This window comes from Simochromis diagramma, unplaced genomic scaffold (assembly GCF_900408965.1).
Source record: "Simochromis diagramma unplaced genomic scaffold, fSimDia1.1 OVJJ01000097.1, whole genome shotgun sequence".
NCBI classification, from domain to species: domain Eukaryota; kingdom Metazoa; phylum Chordata; class Actinopteri; order Cichliformes; family Cichlidae; genus Simochromis; species Simochromis diagramma.
In genome coordinates, this window is record NW_024387319.1 from 606,076 (window position 1) to 621,646 (window position 15,571).

The window sequence follows — 15,571 nt, forward strand, 5'->3', positions numbered from 1 at the left end:
CGGAAACAGGACAGGTGAGACGGTCGGGGACATTTGAATGAAAGGGGACCGTGTCAACCGAAAGGAGCGCGGTCAAAATCACAGCTGTGCATCGGCTGCAGGCAGCATCGTGGTGTTCATGAAACAGTGCAGTCGTGGATGTTTCAGAGACCACAGCCCCTGAGATCAGGCAGCAAAGGTCCAAAAATCATCCTGCAGATGGAAGGAGACACAAAACACACAGCGCTGCTTTTTATCTCCATCGTCTGTGGGTCTCTGTGGGTCTCTGTGGGTCTCTGTGGCTATTTTGTGTTTCTTTGTGATCATTTTGAGTCTCCTCGTGGTTATTTTAAATTTCTTGGTGTTTTTTTTTATTCTTCTTGGTATTCTTGAGAAGCTTTGTGGTCGTTTTGTGTCTCTTTGGTTGTTTTTGTCTGTTTATGATCCCTTTGAGTCTCTTCCTGGTCGTTTTGTGTTTCTTTGTTGTACTGAGTGTGTTTGACATTTTGCAGCTGAAGCCCACAGGCCTCCTGACCCCTTGAGTCTTGAGCCCAGTTGAATCATTTAGTAATCCACTCATTCTTTATAAGACAGTCAGACTCCTCTGGTGTCTCAGCAGTATCCGCTTAGCCGCTCAGCTTTTGAGAAGAAGTCCCAAAGTTCAGTGGTTATGCCCAAAAGTAGACGTGGAACACTGACGCTGTTTAATCCAGTAGTTCGGATTAACCTGAGATCCCTAGAAATGTTCGTCAAAATTACTCGATTTATGCAGAAAAACCTGTAGCTTGAGGCTGAACCGGTTTGTCTTTGTTAGAGGTTTGTTTACACCCAGTGTGAGCGTCTATATGTTCCAAAGATGTTTTTCTCAGCAGAGTGATGTCTTACAAAGGAACGAGAACAATGACAGCTTATTCACGTTGTTCTTTTGGGTTTCCACTGTGGTTTTGCTGCACTGTTGATTTTGCAGAAGTGGAGATGATACCTGTGGCAGACAATGGTCTCGGCCCTGCTGCATCGTTTTGCGTTCACAGAGCTGCAGCGGCACTCAGCTCGTGTACGCAGCGCTCCAGTGTAACAGGCTACAGTTTAAAGAAGGGGTTAGCGAAGGAAAACCTCGAATCCTGAGAGGATTAATTAGAGGTAAAAGGAATATTTCTGATGCACAGCTCGTGAGTTTCCTCAAATATGTGCAGGAGGTGTAGCGATGACTCTGTTGTGGAAAATGCTGGTCCCCAGCTGCAGACTGCTTGTGGATGCAAACTTGTGTTTTACATGTCAGTGTGAAATCTCATTAGCCGCCCCTCAGGTTAAATGCAGACCTTTGTTTCTGTAGCTTTTCCCCTCATTTGCCATCCAAATTTCTTCTTCACGTCAGGTGTTTGTCATACATGTGTGGTCTCACGGCTGGTAAAAGCTGTGCACAGGTGCGTGTGGATGCACGCTAGGCTCGTTCCTCCAGGATTAGATGTGCTTCTGTTTGACCTTGACTGAAAAGGAACACTGCTTTTTAAGCTAATCCCCTTCAGGAGGCTCTGCTGTAACAGTCCCAACGCTCTCCTGTGGCCTACTGTACACCAACACACACAGACACGCATGCACGCACACGCAGGTGTGCTAATACCAAACACGCACCACTCAGGTGTGCTTAAAGATCGACGTGTGTGTTTTGGGAGGTTTGCTGAATTTGAATAAACCTGAATATAAGATTATCTTGTGTGTGTGTTTATATGTGGGTGGGATTTGACCTGTGTGGGTTGTACCTGTATGTGTACCATGTGTTAGTAGTTGCGTTATAATAAGAAATAAACAAATTTTTTTACATTTCAAGGGAAGATTTAAAACCAAATGCACGGTTTTTCTCTGGGCTGATTTGACCCGTCTGCACTGATTTGGTGTGCCCAGTTTTGGAGACGCTCTCTGTCTCCTGACTGCAGAGGAAACGGCTCCTGTGGCACCCAAAGAATCTCTTTTTTCAAAATGTCCGCAGGAACTATTTTTTCTTCAGAACTCCACCTGACAGTCGGATCACTGTGCAGAAGGAAGTGGTGAGAGGTTTGTCTTGCCTTTGCCTGAACCATAGTGTTAGTCAGCTGTGTGCTTCTTTTAGTTCCATAGAAAGGAAATAGTTTTGAGTGAACAGCTCAGCTGGGGGTGCTCCCCTTAATGTTTCCATCCCGTCACGAAGCTCTTTCAAACTATTACACTTCTAGGAGCAAGTCCTTCCACTTGGCTGCCATCTTGGTCAGGTATTTTAAAGTTCTTTATCAGCGTACGTTTCCCATTAATGGTAGATTTAACCATCAGTGTGGTGCACTGAATGAATTGATTAAGGTGTTCGGTGGCAATGTTAGGTTTCCAGTATTCAGGAAGCAGTAAAACGTGACATTAACAGGAATAGATCTGAATAATGTGTGTGCTTTTTCCACACAGTCCACCGAAACTATAATCTAACTTTTCCGTGGCAAGATGAGAGATCAGAAAGTGAGATTCTGGTGAATAAGAGGCATATCTGGCTCTGCCGAATGAATCGAGTCTGTGAGAGTAATGCAGAGGTTATCTACTGAAGGACTAATAACAGTGTGGTGACAGTGGGAGGCTTTTTACAGGGTAATACCACAGGTATGCATTGCTCAGTCACCCTTTTAATGAGTGCATGCATGAAGGTCAGATTCCACTTTGAATGGCTTCATCCTTCTGTCCTGCTCAGCTGTGAACCACAGTTCAGTTCTCCTGAATAACGCTGTGTTTTTTGTTCCTTCTCTTCCCTCTTTAACCTCTACCTCCCACTCTCCTGTCTCTCTTTCACACCCAGGACCCAGCTGGTATCTTTGAGCTGGTCGAACTGGTTGGGAATGGCACCTATGGGCAGGTCTACAAGGTAAGGCAGTGTGCAAAAACAGGCTTTTTCCTTTTCCTTGATTGTGTGGAATTAAATCCATGACGAGAGGCAGTAGCAATGGCAGAGCCATTTTTATTCTTCATCAGTCACAGCTCTAAAAAGAAACCCTTAGTCTCAACTTGCACGGGCCCTTTGTGTTGCCCCTCAAGTCATCTCTAAAACTGAAAAGACTTTTTAGCTCCTTTCTTTTTAAGCAAGCCCCGGGGAGGTTTTCTTCTGATTGGCCAGCTTCTGGAAACCTCCAGAGGGGCAGCACCCAGTGATTTCTGATCTGCTACCCTGCTCACGTTGACTACTATTGAAAAAGGAACTTAAAATCTTGAAGCTTTAGATTTGTTTACCCGTATATCTGAAATTACACCATCATGTATGCAATAAGGAAACAGATAATTGTTCGCTTTTAATGTAAATACCAATAGCAAGAATCGTTTTCCTGATATTAACAATTCTGCGGCTGTTTTGTATTCACAAGTGGACGAGGGCGGAAGGAGGGGTCAGTAAAAACTTGACTTTAAAAGCAGGAAGCTGCTGCTGTTTCCTACCAGTTTGTTTCCTCGTAATGGTCAACCACTGACCTCAGAGTGTTTCACAGAAAATAATAAAATGTTTTCATGTGTCAGTGATTTGTTCTGCTGGACGTGGTGTTAGATTAATTACATTTTGTCCCGTAACTCTGAGAACCACTGAAGGCAAAAAGCTGCGCTACTTTTTTACTGTTGCTGCTGCTCGCCTTGTTTGTAAATGTTGTCTTTTTTTATTGTGATGTGAGCTTTGAGAGACTGAGTAAGAAGTCACGCCATTAGCTCCTCCGTTGTCTCTAAAACAAGCTCTCACAAATGTCATCCCGTCTCCTTTTTGACTAAAACTGAAGTTACTACTGACTTTCTCTTAAGACGCCCACGCTGGCTGTAAAAGCAGAGAGGCTGTGTGTGTGTGTGTGTGTGTGTGTGTCTGCGTGCGTGTAGTCTCACTTTGAAAGCAATTAACACACTCAGACGTGTCTGCTGATGCACACAGAGCTGCAACAAACTCGTTCCGTCTGCTGGATGTTCTGTATCGATCGTTTCAACGAGGTGACGCCTCCTGTGTGGAAATGATTGATAGAACGAAATTAACCCGTGCTCGTTCTCAAGGCATCGTGGGTAAATTAAGACCTTGTGTAAAGCAGGAGACACCCTGCTTGTTTCAGCAGCGGCACAGAGCAGAGGTTACACTAAAAAAACCTCTGAGCAAACTTTAATAATGGTTCAAAGATGAAGTTTTATGTTCTTATTACCCTTCATATATTTTAACTGGAGAAACCACACAACTTGAACACCAGTAGCAGCAAGGAGTCCAATGCATGCCACCCTACTGCTATAACAGCGTCTATTGCACATGCTGCACAGCTGTAGCATTCCTATTTGAAAACTTATAAAAGGTAATGAAGATCAGCCAAACGTGTGCAGGCAGCGCGGTGCACAGGGGGGATTGGGAGCAGTGTTGGTCAGGTTTAAAAAGTAACTACTTACTACTTACTGATTACTTCTCCAAAAAAGTAATCCTGTTCCTTTACTGATTACGTATTTTAAAAAGTAGTTAGTTACTTAGTTACTTTTGAAAAACAAAATGAATACGTAATAAAGCAATAGACCTTTCAGCCCAATTCTATTTTTTCTGCATAATCCATCATATAAAATCTAAAAATCATTTTATTAGTTTTAATCTATTAAAATAGTACACATCGCATTAAGCAAAAATGAAATTATATGCAACAGTCTCTGACTTGAAGAAATTGTTTAGCATTTAAACCTATGTTCTGCATATTCCAGTATATAAAATTAATGTTTTGTGTTCACTCTCACTCTTAGTAAGTAAAACACAGAGAAAAAAATAAAATTAAAAAAAGAAGCTACTGTTAGCTACGTCATATGTGTTGGTGAGTGTGCGCTTGGTATTCAGTAAAGTAACACCTGGGCTTCGGTGTCAGATCTCTGTCATGTTGGAATCATGCAAGCGAGTGTCTGCACTTCCTCTTAGCAATCCCACAGCCAAGTTTCTGTTGGAAAACCTTCAGACGGCTAATCACTGAGTCATAACTTTGCAGACGAACAGTGACAACAATGCTGAAGATGATGACAAATGCATATTTAAACATTCCCACCAGAAATGATAAAAGGAAAACTACCAGAAACTGTTTATACAAAATACAGACAGGTGGGAATGACTACTTTAACAAGTCTTACAAGCTAAATAATCTGGTTAATTCATTGATGTATTGCACACTGAATTTGATCACAGCCCAATGTCCTGTATTTGCCAATAAAACAAAAAAAAAGCTTTTTCATATAAAAGAATAAGCCAAAAAATAAAATCAAAGACTCAGCAGCACTGAGTCCGGTCGTTCTTAATTCTATTTTCACCTGTTTAGCAGGAGTGGGGCGGGTGGAGGTTTGCCCGGTGCCACAGCGGTCATGTCCGTGGGGGGAGCCGGTGGTTTCTCTGTGAATGTCACATTCCCGTGGCAGCGTGCTCGGTGCTTGCTCAGATTTAGGTGGAGTTTATTTTCGTTGTGCTTTTTACCGTCAGTTACAGTAACTCGTACTGCGTGCTAGCTAGCATGACGGAGTTTCTATACAGCTGGGTGGTGCTATGATGTTACTGATAGTGAGCTTTATTTTATTCATAAGGTTCGTTAGTAGAGTTTCCAACGGCTCCTTAAAAAATGGAGTGGTCCCTCATTCAGAGAAAATATTACGCGTTTCGTTTTGAGCTGAAAAGGAAAACAGTTTGGAAAAAGACACAAAGATGGAGTTATTCTGCCGTTACGCTGCACAGCTGCCTCTTCTCCTCTCATTCTCTCCCTCCCTCTCCTGCTGCTATGAAACTGATCAATGATCAGCTGATCGGCTTTTCTCTCTTGTTTGTTTATCGCCCACTTTGCGCCAGAAACAGGAAACCAGCAGCGGTCACATTAAACAACAGCAGCACGTTTAAGCTTGATCAGCTGTTGTTAGAATTTATTTAATATCACTTTCTAGTATCAGCTGATGTTTGCTGGAGCCACAGCTGTAAAGCTGCTGGTCATGATGTCGGTTTGGATATGTGGTGAGAGGGAAACATGAAGATGAAACCAGGAGATGTCCTTACTGGATCATCAGAGCTGAACAGGTGATGGAGAAACAGGTTTACCTTTTAGGTGACATGAATGAGTTGAAGTTATGAACTGTTTCTGAGAGACAAATAACACCAGGATCCTTTTTTAGGTAGCTGACAGCTGGTAACTGTGCAGGGGCGGGTCTAGCAAAGTGTTGCCAGGGGGGCAGGTAGGGCATTAACAGGGAAAGGGGGGCACAAAGAAATACTTTCCTATTCTCATTTAAAATGTCTGGCTGTTATTAAATAATTATCTGAAGCTTACAACCAAAGTTTTTATCTGATGTAAAATGTATAGAAATCATACATATACCAACAAGACTGTACATCACTGTCACCACAGCGTTTGTTTTCATTCAAAGGCTTTATGGCTTTTCCTTTAATACCTGGGGGGCCGGTCTGTAGTCAAAATGCCTGGGCCGAGTTTTTGTCCCAGTCCGGTCCTGGCGGACGCTGTTTTTGTCAAACTCAAAGTACGCAGTACGCTGCACGGTCGTGCTCGCTCCATACTATCCATCTGCACACGTCTGTTACCATCATTGTCATGAGACACTCTCACAAACAAACTCATGATGGTTTAGCAACGCAGTAACGCAGCGTGCTTACGAGAAAGTAGCAGTAATCTAATTACTTTTTTGCAATAGTAATCCCTTACAGCGGTCCCCAACCTTTTTTGTGCCAAGGAGCTGTTTATGTCCGACAATGTTTTCAGGGGCCGGCCTTTAAGGTGTCACAGATAAATACAACAAAATAAAACCAGTACCCCAAAAAAAACCACACAGGAAAAGACCAGGGCTGGGTATCGTCACTGATTTCTAGAATTGATTCGATCCACGATTCAATTTGAATCGGGGAAATTTTGCCTCAGACAGTCAGAAATATTATAATTCAGATCATGCATCAGGACATTTCCATATTTTTATAGATATAAAAAGAAAGCTGACACCTGCGAGACTTTATCAAAGCTGTGAGCATCAGCAGATGCCTTTGTGTCAAAGTAGCTGAAGATAAAACAGAAAAACATGAAGGTTTTCCTGTTCTGGGATTTTATAAAAATATTCTGCAGTACATCAAAAACAAAAGAAAACCATTAATCAACACATGAACATGACCTGATGCTGCTGACGTGAAGCAGAGCAAAGTTACAGAGGTTTGATTACAGACACAGCTGAGCATTTTGCAATTTTGCGTAATTTTAAAAAGTTTAAATTTGTTCAGAAGCCTGTTGAACGGCAGAAAAGATTTTTTTTCCTTTTACTTACTTTTCGGAAGTAAGTAAAAGGAAAAACAAACAGCGGCTGACAGCCTGTAAACAACAGTAGACTTGTGCGTAACAAGCAAGCGAATAATGCAGAAAACAGATTTTTAGACGGGAAACTGTTCTTGAAGTACAGAGAGAGAGAGAGAGAGAGAGCTGTGCATGAAGTGTGATTTTATTGTGGTGGAAACAAAACAGGAAAAGTCAGAGTGAATCCATGACGATGTTTATGTGAAGTGAAGTTTGGATCTTCTTTTGCTGCTGGTTCAGTCAGTAGTGTTTAGCGAGAGATAAAACCTCCTGAATCAGCGCAAAAAGGGCGTAAAAACAAAGCGCGGAGCCTCCGACGCATCAGAGTCAGCGAGCTGTCGGCTTTCAGGCCCGACCGTGTCCCCGTACGAGCCGTCGGGTGAGAAAGTCACATCTCACTGATCCTGATGCGTCGGAGGCTCCGCGCTTTGTGTTCACGTCTTTGTGCAGAAGCCGTGTTCCTGCTCTCATTCACTGCTTTAGCTGTTTGGTGGTTGTTGAAATGTTGTGAGGTTTCACCTGAGATTCTGGCGTTTTGGGCAAAATAAATTTATATTTAAAAATCGATTCAGGATTTTAATGAATCGATATCACGTTATCCAAGCTAGAATCGATTTTATCGATAAATCGGTAATCCAAACCCGCCCCTAGAACAGACCCAGCGAAACCGAGTTAATGATAAAAAATGATACAAAAAATAAACATTTCACACACAAGCCTCAGCTCTCGTGGCCCGGCACCAAACGGCTCACGGACCGGTACCGGTCGGTGGCCCAGGGGACCACTGCCTCACATTACTCGTTACTTGAAAAAAAGTAATAGGATTACAGTGACGCGTTACTTGTAATGAACCACCTTTAACGATACAGCACAGATGCCTCACATTCGACTCAAGGATACTTTGGTGTACAGAGGAGTCGACTCACCCCTGTCCGGACAGATGGGATGAGGTGTTTGTGCTGTTATGAACTTCAACATTTGACATATTAACTGAGGCCCACCGAGTCTGAGATGAAGCTCCTGGGTTTTTGCAGTTCCTCTGAGCATTGCAGTCTGACCTTTGGGTGAATTTGCTGGGACGTCCCCTCTGGGAGGACTGGCAGCTGTCAGGAATGTTTTCCACTTGGGAATAATCTTTCTCTCTGCAGAATGATGGACTTCAAATGTTTTTGCTTCTCTAAGATTGTTGCTGATGTCTTCAACACACACCTGAATACTTCACAGTAGCAAACTGTCTGACGTTTGCTTTCATAGAGGTGCTCACATAAGGCTGTTCGCTACAACGATATATATCACATGACGACGTCTGTCGTTTCCTATCGCAAAATAAACTGTTTGCGACAATATTTTTTCATGGTTTTGATGGTCACTGTAGTGGCTTTATTAATTTCTTAAAGTTCTCTCTTTCTCTTATATTTAAAATATCTACACTACGGACGGACAAGCGCCGACAACGACGACAGTAAACCCAGCATGTGGCTCCACCGTCCACTTGTTTATTTTCCACATTAATCTTTCGCAGCAAAGCTGAAGATCCTGAGATTTTTTCAAAATTAACTGAAATGGTGACAAACAGAAGGACGAGTCAAAACAAATCGAGGACCTTATTCCTAAACAAGGGGCCTCTGTACTCTCTATCTATACATGTAGCATGAACAAGGTTTGGTTATTGAAAAGTCTGACACGGACCAGAAAACTGTACTAATGCAAATTATGCAGGAAACCTTTCCCCACCACAGACTAAACACGGCAAGCCTCTTGTACCGCCTACCCAAGAGTCATGTGACAGAGTACGGAGAGAGTTTATGGATGAGGAGCAAAAGCAAGCCGTCAGGTGCTCAAAATAAACCTCAGACTCAAACGTTAGGACAGGCTTTGCCCCGCAGTACGCCGTGTAATAAATACTCTCAAAGAAAATGGCGGCCATTACAACCCGTGTCTAAAAATGTATAGCTTCATGCATTTATCGCCCTGACATGCGTTGTCGGGGAGATAAATGTCTTATATCGGGATTTGGTCACATCGCGCAGGCCTACGCTCACACATGCTGATGATCAGGTAATAAGAAGGGTTTGATCAGCAATACCGGACTGCTTCTTTCTGTGGAAGTAGTGAGGGTATACTTACTTACTTACTTACTTACTTACTTACTTACTTATAAGATGGTATTGCGTGGTAGAGCTCTTTCTTTTCACATGACTGTAGGCTAAACGACTGCAGCCCCGACGTGATAGCTGTCACTTTGTCACTTTGCAAAGTAAGATTTTATTTTTATACCGGAAGCAAATTGCTCAGTAGACTCTCTAGGCTATGCTAGAAATTAATTCAGATTAATTAATGTGACGCGTCTCAATTTCCACTATAATTAGCACCAAATTATCCTCTAAACTTCATAAGAAATTGCAATTACGTGGCTGATGCTTTGAAGGAAATTACAGTGAGGCATCAAACGTTAGATATGAGTGAAAACATTTGAAAGGGGAAGTCGAATGCTGTAATGAAAACACTTAGTTTCTGTCCAGTTTTGTGGCATTTATTGAACTAAAGCAGAATCCTTTTTTTCATTCATCCTCCTTGCCAACATTTTCAAGCAGCTTTCAAATCTTTTTTCCACCCTCGGGGCTGCTGACGCCTCCCCTCCCGGCTCCCGGTTTTTAGCAATCTTTCACAGTTACAGGCTGTGAGCGAGCAATGAAGGAGAAATATCTGAATGATGCTGAAAGGCTGCTCGTGGAGGGCGTTAAAGCATGAAAGATACGCTTTAAGTTTACATTTCACTGCGGGCGTTTCGCTGACATCGCCGAGACTGTTCAGCAGATTTGGTGCGTTGCTGACCTTTTGATTGCGCTTGTTGGGAGTTTTCAAAGCTCACACTGGAGGGTTTGACCACTGAGGAGGCCGCTTTGGTTTTTACTGGATTTGATTAATCAGTGAATGAGCTCTCGCAGAGTGGAGTTTATTCAATCTGTTGTATCGATTAAAGCACAGAGAGGCTCCTCCAGCCTTCAAGCTTTCTCTCTCTCGGAATATCTCCCTCTCATTTCGTCTCACTGTGCAGGCCTCATTGATAATAGAGTAGAGTCTTTATTCGCTTAGCAAGTTAAATAAGGAATCTCGCGCAGCCACATAGCTGAGATGCAGGAAACGTGCATGCTTTTCATGCACAGATATGCAACAATAACACACGTGTCTACAGAAGTGCAAAAGTAAAAGACTGGCTCTGGTGCTGGATCCGGTTTATAATATCTCCAGCAAAGCCTTCATTCATCTCCGTTCTCATCTCCATCAGATTCCTGACAGCTGGAAAGCTTTATTCAGCTGCAGAGACGCGGCATAAATGGAAGTGTTTGATTTTAGCTCAGAAAGTGAAGTCGCTGTTCTATAAAAGGAGGTCTGAAGACAGGAGCTGCCTGTCGGAGGTGCTGATGTCACCGGCTTTTGTTTGCCGTGTATTTTGGTTTCTTCCTCTGAATGCAGCATTCAGAAACACTTTATGCAGCAGTCTGCAATTTACAGGAGATTTCATTGTATGAGGAAAGAACCAATAACAACACTGGCTGGCTCCTGCTGCGACTTAAATGAAGGCACAGCAGAAGAAAACAAGACTGTAGGGAACAAATGGGCATTTTGGAGGAAATAGAAGATTAATGAAAGCATATGCATACAAGAATAATTGTAACAGGTTGGCCTACGGCGTGGCTTCCTGTGGGTGTTGTTGCTACAGTGTCATAGTAATGTTGCTCTAGGACCATCAGTGCAACTTATTTTGTGAAGTCACAGCTTCTTAACTGTCTGAATCTGCAATAAATAAAATGAAATATTGGCCAAACGTCACAAAGTTTCTGCGGGACGCTGTTCAGACGCGTGCAAACCAAACGCATAGAAACCAAGATCTCTACAGACGCTCAGTCATGCTCAGAAGCTGCCCCACCATTAAGTAGCCTGGTTGGCAACAGAACTGCTCCGCCTACAGGTGGCGAGTTTTACTGGACAAAAACAGGATACGGCTTTACTTAACTGTTAATCATACATTGAACGAGAATAGCAGTAAATGGTGGAAATAAGGTTAAAAGTTGCTTGAGGTTAGCTTCTAATATCAAATATCAAATTTTTATTGTTTCTATTCTGGCACGTCTTTAATGTGTGACCGTCTTCAAAATGTGGAGCAAACAAAGCACTTGGTAAAGTAACGGTGACTCTTTATATTTGTATACTGTCTGTAATCCCTTCTGTAGTGTAGAGGACTAAAGTCCACATAAAGATTAGACTATGTTGCCTTAAAAAGGATCAGACACAAGAGGTTTATGTTATATATGGAGTTATTTGTTCATGTTAGTAAGGCTGCAGTAAAAACAATAGGATTAAATAGTATTTATTTGTTCATGTTTCTGCTAGCATAAACTGCTGACAGAAAGCCTCGAAGGCAAACTTTTTCTGTGTGTCGTGTTTTTTCCACACGTTGCAGCACTATGACATCACATTAGTCACGTTAGACAGCCTGGGGAAACATACCAGCCTGCGTGGTTACCTTCCTCTTTTGTTGTTTCTTCTCTTTCTGCAAAGCGAAACTTGTTCAATGTTTGTCTGGTTTGCGGATGAGTGCCTGCATGCTTGTTGAGTAAGTTGGAGTTTCTGCATCTGACACTTCTTTGTAACTTCCTGAAACGGATTCGGAAACTCTTGTGCCCACTTCGCACAGCAGTTGGCCTCATGTGGAGCTGAGAAAGTAGCCACTCTGAACAAATGCAACACTGTGAGTGTCTTCCAGGAGTCTCTGTCTAAAAATGTGCTCTGTTGAGTCACATCTCTGTGTGACGGCAGGATTATCAGCCTGACCTTGAGTCTGGCCGCTCTCTGCAGCTGGACACACTTTGGCCTTCAGACACCTTTTACACAGCAGTTTATTTCGAGCTCATCCGGACGTTAGCTGTCTAAGCTGCAAAGCGGCATTTTCGCATGAAAACTGCTGCATGTGTTTCAGCAGTCTTCAGTTTGCAGCAGGTTCCAGGTTATTCTGCATTTAGCTGGAAAGAAGAGCTCGTTCCATGAAGAGAGTTCCTGGGAATACTGGCATCTTACTTCCTGGCATCAAACCCCAGAGATTAGTGCAGACACTGGTACATGATTCATGCAGTGAAATAACAGTGTGCAGTACATCACAGGCTGCATTGTACGTGTAAGTGTTACTAATCGTTCCTTTTTTAGAAATGATCAGCAGAGATTAATCAGAAAATGACCTTTGTTATGGCAGATAAGTCATTTCAGTAGGAAACCAGAAGGTGAGTCATGACAGAAAAGCTGATATGTGTTGCCATAAATAATTGGCTTGGATTTGAAAGCAGACCTACAAGAAAAGAATCATAAACGGACAATCTTTGTTTCAGCCGTGTCTCCAGGTTTACAAGCACACATACGTTTGAATTTCTGGGATAGTTCATCTGGAAAAGTGGAAGCAAAAATCAGCTTTCCACAGGGTAGCCTCGGTCATGCCCTGTTTATCAGCTATTTTGCCCTAAATGGAGCTGTAATTTACAAAATAAAGATTGTTGTGTTGTGTTAAATAAAACTTTTTTGGTGATTAAGACCATAAAGATTTAAGGTCAGTTTTTGTTGGCGTCGTAAAGTGAGAAGTCAGGTCATTTCCTCATAGACTTCCATATAGGAAGATATTCCAATCCTAGTTATATAATGGACATGAGTGTAATCTGTAGACTCTCAGCTTTCATTTGAGGGTATCCACATTCACACTGGATGAAGAGTTTCAGCCCCTTAACATGTACCACATGGCAAGGTGCAAGCCGCTCGTAAGCCTCAACAATAGAAAGGCTAGATTGGACTAAAACATCTCAAAATCCATCACAAAATGGAAAAACATTCTTTGGACAGATGAAAGATCAACCTCTACCAGAATACTAGTGTTTACTGATGATGTGACACAGGACAGAAGAAGCTGAATGAATGCTGATGTGTTCAGAGACAGACTGTCTGCTCAAATCCAGCTAAATGCAGTCAAACCGATTGGGCGGCGTTCCATAATACAGATGGACAATGACCCAAAACATACAGCCAAAGCAATGTGTTGCAAAAACGTTGACTAAAATCACGACTCCTGCACTTTTCTCCTCCACAGGAGATCTTATTGAGGTAGTGCTAGCTCTTCGGGTCTACTGCTATCACTCGTCTTATAGCCACAGTCGTCCTGAGAACCCAAGCTAGTAGCATTAGCATCCAGGACTGTAACGCTGGCACAGCTGTCAACAACCTTTCTCCCACAGATTGTTTTGCTTCCTCCTGGCTGACTGACCTGACCCGTAGCGTACATCCTGCTAATTTGCAAGGCAAAAAGGTAAAACACCAAGTGATCCACCCGGGCAAACCTGTTGGCTGCTAGAGAGAATGCAGGTTTAAGGCATTACCCCACTTCACTTGTGGGGTCTGCAATTATTTTTTATATACAGTCAGATAGCAAAGCTCAGATATGTTTCTGTACCAACCTCTCATTCTTTATTTTTAACACACAAGAGACTGTGAGAGCACAAGGTGAGGAGAGGGAGCTCCCACTGGCACAGAGAAGAAACCGGAGCTGAGATGTGCAAGCAGGGAGCCGGTAGAAATTAATGTAGTGCTTCAGGACTGGAAATAGGACAGTAATGACAGCAGTGCAGTTTGGGTGATGAATGTCAAACAGGAGTCTGCAATTGACTGGCTGCCTTCGTTAGTCGGCAACAGAAATACCCATTTAAATTAAACATTCATATTTCAGCCACGTTTGCAGGCAACTGTGGGGTAACACTGTCTTATTTTGCCACTTACTTGTGGGCAGGATGTGGCTCTGAAGGGTTGTATGGGACAGCTTTGCTCCAGGTGTCACAGCACACCTGGCGAATTTAAGGTGCAGCAGCGGCTTAGTTGTGGCAACCAGGCTCAGCCTCAGTCAGGGCCAGATGTGGCCCAGGTGTGGGCCAAACATTTATTTGGGTGTCACATTTAAGTTTAGGCGTTAGACATCCACAGCCTCTTTGACATTAAAAAAATGGCAATCAAGAGTCAGTGTTGCTTTAAAGTGTGACCCCAAGGAATGCTGACATCCATACCTGTCGAGTTAGGAATGACATCATTTTCTCTTTCGTTGCCACTGATGCGCCGTGGCACCGACACAAAAGCAGATCTGAGTTTCTCTGAAACTAAATTGTCTTTGACAGCATGGCAGTATTTCATGCCTTGGGAATGATGATAAGCTAGTCTAGCTGCTGCCAGTATGGGGGTTTGAAAACAAAATAACAGCCTGCTGTTTGGTGTATTTTGGCCTCCAGTGTTTGCTTTTAAGCTCCTTTAAAACAGAGAATAATGCTTCTTTGAAACTGTGGTTTTCATATTTTCAGTTGTCCTTTTGCAGTCACTTCTAAAATGCCAAACGTGGTGAATTTGTGTATTTCTGCGACAATAGGACGCAGACAAAAGCCCACGCTGGTTGCACAAGCTCGCCGTTTCCAGAGGACGTGTTGTTACATTAGAGCGCAGAGAGAGAAACGCTTATTTGTGTCTGTCAGTCTGTTTCTGTCGTAATGTGTCGGGGCTTGTGTTCAGGTTAGGAATGCGAGGCTTGTCTGAACGCGGGACCTGAGGTGTGTTTTTACGCCTGAGGCAGCCTCAAAAGGATATTCTGCCCTTTTCTACCTCCAGTCATCCTCCTCCTCCGCCTCCTCCTCACCTGCCACCTCCCTCTGTTCTCCCTCTGCTGCTATCTTTATCTCTCTCCCTGCATATGTGCGGATTCGGGTGATGTTTTAATGCAGCTTCCTCGTGCTGCCCGGCCTCCATAATCTGGCTCGAGCGCGCGCACACACGTGAACACACGCTGGGAGCTCTGTGTCACCTTTGGGAGATTCGTCTGGCCGGCCGTCGGTGTTGGAGGAAGAGAGATAGCAAAACAAAGAGCCTCTGTGAGATGCTATCTCTTCCTCTCATCTCGCCGCCGTTATCTGCCTCGCCTTTATTGCCCCATCGTGCTGGATCGCTGCCGTTTGTCCTGCAGTCACAGCAGCACTTCACACACTTAACCCGAGGTCCAGGGAGCAGGTTTACTGACTTTTCGAATTATAACTTAGCTTCAGCTGCACAAAGCTGCTGCCTACTAGTGACTTAGCCGTGTACCATCAACAGGAAGAGTGAGACAGGCTGCTACTTTGTCAGACTGTAAAGGTGCTGTTATGTTTAGAATAATTAGTCAGAAAGTTGTTGATTGATTTGTATGAGAACTTGATCCAAGG

The 15,571-nt window shown here is 43.2% G+C and overlaps 1 protein-coding gene across 4 annotated transcripts in view; it reads left to right on the top strand.

The window, feature by feature from the left end:
- Positions 1–15,571, top strand: part of tnikb (TRAF2 and NCK interacting kinase b) — a 60,675-nt gene that overhangs the window by 1,951 nt on the left and 43,153 nt on the right. For all 4 annotated transcript variants that reach the window (XM_040005161.1, XM_040005165.1, XM_040005163.1 and 1 more), the window contains exon 2: positions 2,792–2,857. In XM_040005161.1, the coding sequence (XP_039861095.1) occupies positions 2,792–2,857 (66 nt within the window). The remainder of the gene's footprint in view (positions 1–2,791; positions 2,858–15,571) is intronic.